The 9,605-nt window shown below is 36.8% G+C and overlaps 1 protein-coding gene and 1 pseudogene across 1 annotated transcript in view; both read left to right on the top strand.

The window, feature by feature from the left end:
• LOC108512963 (zinc finger protein 100-like) overlaps positions 1-3,676 on the top strand; it is a 33,501-nt gene extending 29,825 nt beyond the window's left edge. Inside the window, 2 exon segments of the mRNA XM_017848533.1 lie at positions 249-1,343; positions 1,786-3,676. Coding sequence (XP_017704022.1) covers positions 249-1,343; positions 1,786-2,762 — 2,072 coding nt within the window. The 3' untranslated portion in view covers positions 2,763-3,676.
• Positions 3,677-3,929: 253 nt separating this feature from the next.
• Positions 3,930-5,215, top strand: LOC108512954 (zinc finger protein 430-like; annotated as a pseudogene).
• The last annotated feature ends 4,390 nt before the right edge of the window (positions 5,216-9,605 follow it).

The following is a 9,605-nucleotide window of genomic DNA, read 5'->3' as shown; positions in this document are numbered from 1 at the left end:
ATTGTATGTAACTTTTTGCATTGTGCTCATTTGGGGTACTTTAAACATTTAGCTCACATAATTTTTCTCAGATGTATTTTGGTTAGTATGTTTTTGTTATATATATGTGTCTATAAAAAATTAGGGCCTTTTGTATTTTGCTATGTCACCTTGTATATGTAGTTTGTATAATGTTATAGGTTAGATTTGTAATCTATATTTATCTGAGTCTAGTAAGTGGAGTAATTTGATATTTTTATTTCTTTCAGTTAAATGTTTTCATTTTGCCCAGGACCTTTGGCCACAGCCAGGCATAAAAGATTCTTTCCAAAAAGCGATACTGAGAGAATATGGAAAATACGGACATAAGGATTTACAGTTAAGAAAAGGCTGTAAAAGTATGAATGAGTGTAATGTGCACAAAGAAGGTTATAATGAACTAAACCAGTGTTTGACAACTACCCAGAGCAAAATATTTCAATGTGATAAATATGGGAAAGTCTTTCATAAATTTTTGAATTCAAATACACATAAGACAAGACATACTGGAAAGAAACCTTTCAAATGTAAAAAATGTGGCAAATCATTTTGCATGCTTTTACACCTAAGTCAACATAAAAGAATTCATGTTAGAGAGAATTCTTACCAATGTGAAGAATGTGGCAAAGCTTTTAAATGGTTCTCGACCCTTACTAGACACAGGAGAGTTCATACTGAAGACAAATCCTACAAACATGAAGAATGTGGAAGAGTTTTTAACCAGTCCTCAACTCTTACTAGACATAAGGTAATTCATACTGGAGAGAAACACTGCAAATGTGAAAAATGTGGCAAAGATTTTAAGCAGTCCTCACACCTTACTAAACATAAGATGATTCATACTGGAGAGAAACCCTACAAATGTGAGGAATGTGGCAAAGCTTTTAATTGGTACTCACACCTTACCAGACATAAGATAATTCATACTGGGGAGAAACCCTACAAATGTGAAGAATGTGGCAAAGCCTTTAATGTATTTGCAACCCTTACTAGACATAAGATAATTCATACTGAAGAGAAACCCTACAAATGTGAGGAATGTGGCAAAGCTTTTAAACAGTCCTCAAACCTTACTACTCATATGAAAATTCATTCTGGAGAGAAACCCTACAAATGTGAAGAATGTGGCAAAGCTTTCTTCCGATTCTCGTACCTTACCACACATAAGATAATTCATACTGGAGAGAAACCCTACAAATGTGAGGAATGTGGCAAAGCTTTTAACTGCTACTCCTACCTTACTGCACATAAGATGATTCATACTGGGGAGAAACCCTACAAATGTGAAGAATGTGGCAAAGCCTTTAATGTATTTTCAACGGATAATTCATACCGGAGGGCTGAACCACCTACAACCTGTTGAGGATGTGGCAACCCTTACAGCGCCCTCACCACCCTGTATTTACTCATATTGAAAATTCATTCTGAGAGAAACGTACAAATGTGAAGAATGTGGCAAAGCTTTTCTTCCGATTCTCCCATACCTGTGACTGAACATAAATATCGCATACCCGCGAGAAATCCTAACCAAATGGGTGAGGAATGTGGCAAAGCTTTAACTGCTACTCCTACCTTACTGCACATAAGATATTCATACTGGGAGAAACCGCTACAAATGTGAAGAATGTGGGGCAAAGCTTTTCTACCGGATTCACTATACCTACTACACATAGAGAATTCACCACTGGACGAGAAACCCTAAAATGTGATATGAATCGCTCTGCCGCCAACACGCCTTCTAACCGATTATGCTTAACTTGACTACACCATATGATGAATTCATCACTGTAGAGGAAACGCCTACAAAGTGTGAGGAATGGGCAAGAGCTTCCTTACACTGTCTAGCTCACGCGCCTCTCTACCTACACCCCATAAGAGGAATTCATACTGGTGAGAAACCTACAATGTGAGAATGTGGCAAAGGCTTTAGTGTATTTTCCAACCTTTACTAAACATACAGATATTCATACTGGAGAGAGCCCTACAAGTGTGAAGAATGTGGCAAAGCCTTTAATGTATTCTCAACCCTTACTAAACACAAGAGAATTCACAATGGAGAGAAACCCTACAAATGTTTAGAATGTGGCAAAGCTTTCTACCAATTCTCATACCTTGCTACACATAAGATGATTCATACTGGAGAGAGACCCTACAAACATGAGGAATGTGGCAAAACTTTTAACTGTTCCTCACAAGTTACTAGAAATAAGATAATTCATACTGGAGAGAAACCCTACAAATGTGAAGAATGTGGAAAAGCTTTTAACCAGTCCTCAACTCTTACTAGACATAAGAGAGTTCATACTGGAGAGAAACTGTACAAATGTGAAGAATGTGGCAAAGCTTATAACTGGTCCTCAAACCTTACTAAACATAAGAGAATTCATACTGGAGAGACACCCTACAAATGTGAAGAATGTGGCAAAGCTTTTAACCAATCTTCAACCCTTACTATACATAAGATAACTCATATTGGAGAATAACATTACAAATGTGAAAAATGTGGCAAATCTTATAACCGATACTCATGCTTTACTACACATAGGAGAATTCATGCGGAAGAGAAATTCTACAAATGTGAAGAATGTGGCAAAGGCTTTAACTGGTCCTCTACCCTTACTTGTGGGAAGCAACCCACCCAGGTGCTAAGGCAAGAAACCGAGGGCACGAATTGTTCCAGTATAATAAAATGTTATAAAATAAGAATAGTTATGCTAGATGTAGATAATAGATATTATATATGAATATCATTAATCATTAGTTTGTAGCAATTACTCTTTATTTCAATATTATAATAATCCTTGCTCTATAATCATAAACCTAGGGAAAACCAGGCCATACAGAGATAGGAGTTGAGGGGACATAGAAGTGACCAGAAGACAAGTGTGAGTCCTCTGTCATGCCCGGACAGTGCCACCAGAGGGCTCCTTGGTCTAGCAGTAACACCAGTGTCTGGGAAGATGCCCTTTACCAAGCGGACCATGGTCTAGTGGTAGCATCAGTGCCAAGGAAAAGCACCCGCTACTTAGCAGACTGTGAAAGGCAGTCCCCCTTTCCCAGGGGAGTTTAGAGAAGACTACTCCACTAGGCCCGCCTGCAGTTATCCAGAGGCCTAACCGTCTCCCTGTGATGCTGTGCTTCAGTGGTCACTCTCCTAGTCCGCTTTCATGTTCCATTGTGTACACCTGGCTTTGCCTTCTAGATAGCAGTAGAAAAATCAGTGAAAGTACTAAAAACCTCTGCTATGAAGAAATAATGGCATGGGCTGTGTCCTCTCTGTCTCTCTGTCTCTCTGCCTTGGCTGCCAAACAGGGAAGGGCCCCCTGTCCAGTGGACACATGACTCATGTGACCTTGTCAATCATTGGAGATGACTAGCACTCCTTACCCTGCCCCTTTTGCCTTGTATCCAATAAGTAACAGTGCAGCCAGGCATTCGGGGCCACTACAGGTCTCTGTGTCTTGGTGGTAGTGGTCTCCCAGGCCCAGCTGTCTTCTTTTTTTTTTTTAATCTCTTTGTCTTGTGTCTTTATTTCTACAATTGCTCATCTCTGCACACAGGGAGAAAAACCCAACAATCCTGTGGGGCTGGACCGTACATTTACTAAAGATAAAAAAGAGTTTGGGTGTGGTGGCTCACACCTGTAATCCCAGCACTTTGGGAGGCTGAGGTGGGCAGATCACCTGGTCAGAAGTTTGAAACCAGCCTGGCCAATATGGCGAAACCCCGTCTCTACTAAAAATATAAAAACTTAGCCAGGTGTAGTGGTGCACACCTGTAGTCCCAGCTGCTCTGGAGGCCAAGGTGGGAGAATTGCTTGAACCCGGGAGATGGAGGTTGCAGTGAGCTGAGATTGCTCCACTGCACTCCAGACTGGAGTACAGAGATTCTATCAAAAAAAAAAAAAAAAAAAAGAAATTCATTCTAGAGAGAAACCATGCAAACGTGAAGAACGTGAGAAAGCTCTTAGCCAGTCCTCACACCTTACTACACATAAGAGAAATCATACTGGAAGGAAACCCTACAAATGTGAAGAATGTGAGAAAGCTTTTAACTGGTACTCACACCTTAGTACACATAAGATAATTCATACTGGAGATAAAGCCTACAAATGTGAAGAATATGGAAAAGGTTTTTATTGATTCTCATACTTTACTAAACATAAGATAATTCATTCTGGAGAGAAATTCTACAAATGTGAAGAATGTGGCAAAGGCTTTAATTGGTCCTCAACACTTACTAAAGAGAATTCATACCAGAGAGATATCCTACAAATGTGAAGAATGTGACAAAGCTTTTAACCACTTCTCAACCCTGATGACACATAAGGTAATTCATGCTGGAGAGAAACCCTACATATATGAAGAATGTCTCAAAACTTTTTATAGATTCTCGTACCTTATTAAACATAAAATCCTACAGGAGAGAAATTATACAAATGTGAATAATGTGGCAAAGCTTTTAAGAAGTCCTCATCCATTACTAAATAATATAATTCATACTGGAGAGAAAACCTAAAAATGTGAGGAATGTGGCAAAGTCTTTAATGGTCCCCTCAACTTTCTGCACATAAAATAATTTATACTGTAGAGAAGCTCTACAAATGTGAAAAATGTAGCAAACCTTTTAACTAATCCTCAACCCTTACTACACATAATTAATGCTGGAGAGAAATCCTGCAAATGTGGCAAAGCTTTTAACCAATTCTCAAATCTTACTAAACATAAGATAACTCATACTGGAGAAAAATCTTAAAAATGTGAAGGATGTGGTAAAGCCTTTATCCAGTCCTCAGGTCCCACTAAACATAACATAATTCATACTGGAGAGAAAGCTTACAACTGTGAAGAATGTGGCAAAGCTTTTAACCAGTCCTCAAACCTTTTTGAACAAAATAATTCATACAGGAGAGAAACCCTACAAATGTGAAGAATGTGGCAAAGCCTTTAGCCAGTCCTCAATTCTTACTAAACATAAGAAAATTCATACTGGAGATTAACCTTATGAGTGTGAAAAATACGGCAAAAGCTTTAACTAGTGCTCAGTTATTATTATTATTATTATTATTATTATTATTATTATTATTATTTGAGATGGAGTTTAACTCTCATTGCCGAGGCTGCAATACAATGGTGTGATCTCAGCTCACTGCAAACTCTTGTCTCCCAGGTGTAAGTGATTCTCCTGCCTCAGCCTCCCGAGTAGCTGGGATTACAGGCACGTGTCACCATACCTGTCTAATTTTTTATGTTTAGTGGAGATAGGGTTTCTCCATGTTGATCAGGCTGGTCTTGAACTGCTGACCTTATGATCTGCTCGCTGCAGCCTCCCAAAGTGCTGGGATTACAGGCATGAGCCACCACGCCCAGCCACTAGTCCTCAGATCTTAACACACATGAGATAATTCATACTGGAGAGAAACTCCACAAACCAGAAAGATGCAATAATGCTTTTGACAACACCTCAAACTTAGTTCTAACCATAAAGGAAATCATATTGGTGAGAAATCCTAGAAATGTGAAGAATGTGACAATGTCTTTAAATGGTTGTCATACTTGATTTTTTTCTTCTTTTTTTTGAGATGAAGTCTCACTCTTGTCCCCCAGGCTGGTGTGCAATGGTGTGATGTTGGCTCACTGCAACCTCTGCCTCCTGGGTTCAAGCAATTCTCCTACCTCAGCCTCCCAAGTAGCTGGGATTACAGGCATCTGCCACCATGCCCGGCTAATTTTTGTACTTTTAGTAGAGAAGGGGTTTCACTATCTTGGCCAGACTGGTCTTGAACTCCTTACCTCAGGTGATCCACCCACCTCGGGCCTCCCAAAGTGTTGAGATTACAGGCACGAGCCATCACTCCTTGCCTTACTTGATTAGATGTAAAATAATTCATACTGGGAAAAATTCCTACAAGTGAGAACAATGTGGCAAAACTTTAACCACCTTATTGAACAGAAAGCATTTACATTGGAGAAAAGTTATAGAAATACAGACTGCAAAAAAGACATTAATGTCTGCTTATATCTTAACATCAGAGAGTTCATACTTAATAAAAGCAAGATAAGGGCAATTAGTGTCAAAAGATCTTTCAGAAAAATATAAGCCTTTAAAGTGAAGAAGAGTATATTGAAGATGGACATTACAAACAAAGAGGGTTGTAGTACCTTGAATCAGATTTTATTGTACATATTTTATACTAGAGGAAAACTCTGAAGCAGTTGCTCAAGCTTTGTTCAACATCAAGGCATTTATATTGGAAAAGTGCTTGCAAATGTAATAAATTTGGAAAAACACTTTTCAAACATGACATCTTAGAAAATGCCAGTTTATACTGAAGTGTATTTTTGAAGATGCAGTAAAATGAAAAAATATTTAATCCAAATTAGGGGCTGTGTAAATATCAGAGAATCTATAATAGAAATATATGAGGAACTGACACTTTGGATATACTAAATCAGTTCTGAGTGTAGAAAATTAAAGTTGGTAGAAAAAGTATTTGTATATAACTTTAAGAGGAGTAAGAGTTTTTTGCAGAGTAATAACTACTTTCAAAGTATACTTTATTTCTTGAAAAAATTACAGACTTTGAAAGCAAATGATGTAATTCAACACTCATTATTTTCTGCTGTTTCTTCATTCTTATTCACTTGTGAAAGCATGTGATCAGTTGTTGCTGCATCAAAGGTAGGAGAGATTCTTTTCCATTAGGGGGCGTTATTTATGATCTTTTCTATGGACAAGTAAGGACATTAGAATGTAAGATGCGTGATGAAAAAGTGGAGAGGTTCTCTGTGGTTAACTTATACTCTTGAATGATGTATGAGGTAGGTGTTAAGAGTAATATTCTTTTGCATTATGAGAAAACTAGTAGTATATTATTGTTCTAATTGTACTTTTATATATTAAAATGTAGTACATTTTTAAAATTTTACATTATGTGTGAAGTTAATGGTTTCAACATTTTTAACATGTTAATCTCTTGCCAGTGGCTTTAAAGCGTAGATAAGTTAAAGAATATTATTCCTGTTGTATAAACATTTATCATTATTTTAATCAATTAAATTTATTCTTAATTTTTGTGGGTATATGAGTATATATACTTATGCCATATATGGCATATTTTGATACATAAATACAATACATAATCACATGATAAATGTATCCATCACCTCTAGCATTTATCCTTTGTATTACAATCAAATTTTACACTTTTACTTATTTTAAAATGTACAATTATGGCCAGGCACAGTGGCTCACGCCTGTAATCACAGAACTTTGGGAAGCTGAGGTGGGCGGATCACCAGGTCAGGAGTTCAAGACCAGCCTGGCCAACATAGTGGAACCCTGTCTCTACTAAAAATACAATTAGCCAGTCGTGGTGGCAGGCACCTGTAATCCCAGCTACTTAGGAGGCTGAGGCAGGAGAATCACTTGAACCTGGGAGGCGGAGGTTGCAGTGAGCCAAGATCATGCTACTGTGCTCCAGCCCAGGCGACAGTGCCGAGACTCTGTCTCAAAAAAATATATATATACAATTAAATTGTTAATGACTACCAGGTTATTTTTATGGTCATAATAGAAATGATATGCAAGTATAAATGAAATAGATATATTTCTGGGTCCTGAATAGATATTTTTAAATTTTATACATGTATATATATATTTGAACATGTGTCCTGTCTACCTGCAAACACATACAGACTTTTAGTATTGATATCAGAGGGTTAAATATACTATACATTAGTCTAAAGATAAACCTTAGGTGTAAGGAAATTATGGAGTAAGTGAGTTTGTGTGAGTGTAAGTTTGTATTTATTTTCAGAAGAAAAGAGCAATATTGGAAAAAAATTATTTTAACAAGGTGACTAGTATAAAACTAAAAGCCTCAAAAATGCTGAAAGCAAATGTATTCTCTTTGCTCTATTGAATTTATTACTATAGTTATTGTACATGGAATTGTTTTTTAATTTTCTTTTTGAGATAATTGTTAATGTATAGAACTGACTTTGATGTTGCTTTTGTATTTTGAAAGTTTAATAAATTTGTTTATTTTTAATAGGTTTTAGTAAAGTCTTAGGCTTTTTTTGTTTGTTTGTTTTTGTTTTTGTTTTGAGATGGAGTCTTCCTCTTGTCACCCAGGCTGGAGTGCAGTGGCACAATCTTGGCTCCCTGCAACCTCTACCTCCTGGGTTCAAGCAGTTCTCCTGCCTCGGCCTCCTGAGTAGCTGGGATTACAGGTATTGTGCCACCAAGCCCAGCTAATTTTTTTTTTCTATTTTTTATAGAGATGAGGTTTCACCATGTTGGCCAGGCTGGTCTCGATCTCCTGACCTAAGGTGATCTGCCTACCTTGGCCTCCCAAAGTATTGGGATTACAGGCATGAGCCACCAAGCCAGGCCAGTCTTAGCCTTTTCTATACTTCAGATTGTGTATAGAGATAAAAGATAATCATTCAGGAATAATTAACTTCTTTTGTCCAATCTGGATGCCTTTGATTGTATTCTGTAATTCCTTTGTCTTGGATTAGTACTATTTTTGGTAAGACTGACTAGAGTGAGTATCCTTGTCTTGTACTAGCTGTTAAAGTAAAAGCTTGCAACGTATCCCTTAGTATGTTATTAGCTGTCCAGTTTTTGGTTATATGTTGCATTTATTGACTGAGGTGTACTTGATCTATACCTAATTTTTTCAGATTTATCATAAGGGAATGTCAAATTGTGTCAAACTTCCATTGTGCATTTTTTTTTTTTTTTTTTTTTGTATTTTGCCTCTGTTTAAGTGTTAGAGATGTGAAATCACAATTAATTCTACATACATACAAAAAATCACCAGAGACCGCTATGAACATCTCTACGCATGCAAACTAGGAAATTCGGAGAAAATGAACTCCTGGATACACAAAACTTTCCAAGAGTCATCCAGAGTCCACTGATGCTGAAGTGTTCAGACACAAAATATTGATAAAAAGATGAGGTTTTATTTGTTAATTTTACTACAGAGCATTTGATGCCAGCAAGCTTTTTTCCTTGAAACTTTGAAAACATGCTTTAGTTTTTATTTAGTTTGGAAAGCCAAATTTGGTCAAAAGTAAATATAACAACAAATGAATATTAATCATTTTGGAAGTGAATTCAAATTATTGTATAAAATATTAAATTTGGTGGAGATACTTGTGTGTCAGAATTTTTTCAAAATTTGAATACATAAAGTGTAATAAAACTGAAACTTGAAAATATACATGCTTTTATGACATCATTTTGTGATCATTTAAATTTTAATTTAGCAGTTTTGGCTGTGTTTAAAATGTAGATATTGACATCACAAAAAATAATGAAGAATACAAAACAAAGCACGATAGTGTTGATGGCTACTGTGAGACTTCAGTTGTTAGTTTCAAAAATGTAAACAAGAGACACAAAACCATGAAAATGAAGCATGGAGGGATTTATTTGCAAAGTAGAAATACTATTTTAAAAGTTAGGTGCAAAACTCCCCCGAGAGAAGGGATTCAGGGTGGGCTGCTTACAAGAATGAGCCAGCAAAGACTGGAACTAGAGAGACTCCATTTATGGGAGTCTTACATAATTAT

The sequence above is a fragment of the Rhinopithecus bieti genome, unplaced genomic scaffold, assembly GCF_001698545.2.
Source record: "Rhinopithecus bieti isolate Rb0 unplaced genomic scaffold, ASM169854v2 scaffold_31514, whole genome shotgun sequence".
NCBI classification, from domain to species: domain Eukaryota; kingdom Metazoa; phylum Chordata; class Mammalia; order Primates; family Cercopithecidae; genus Rhinopithecus; species Rhinopithecus bieti.
This window is presented reverse-complemented; position numbering and strand designations above follow the sequence as displayed.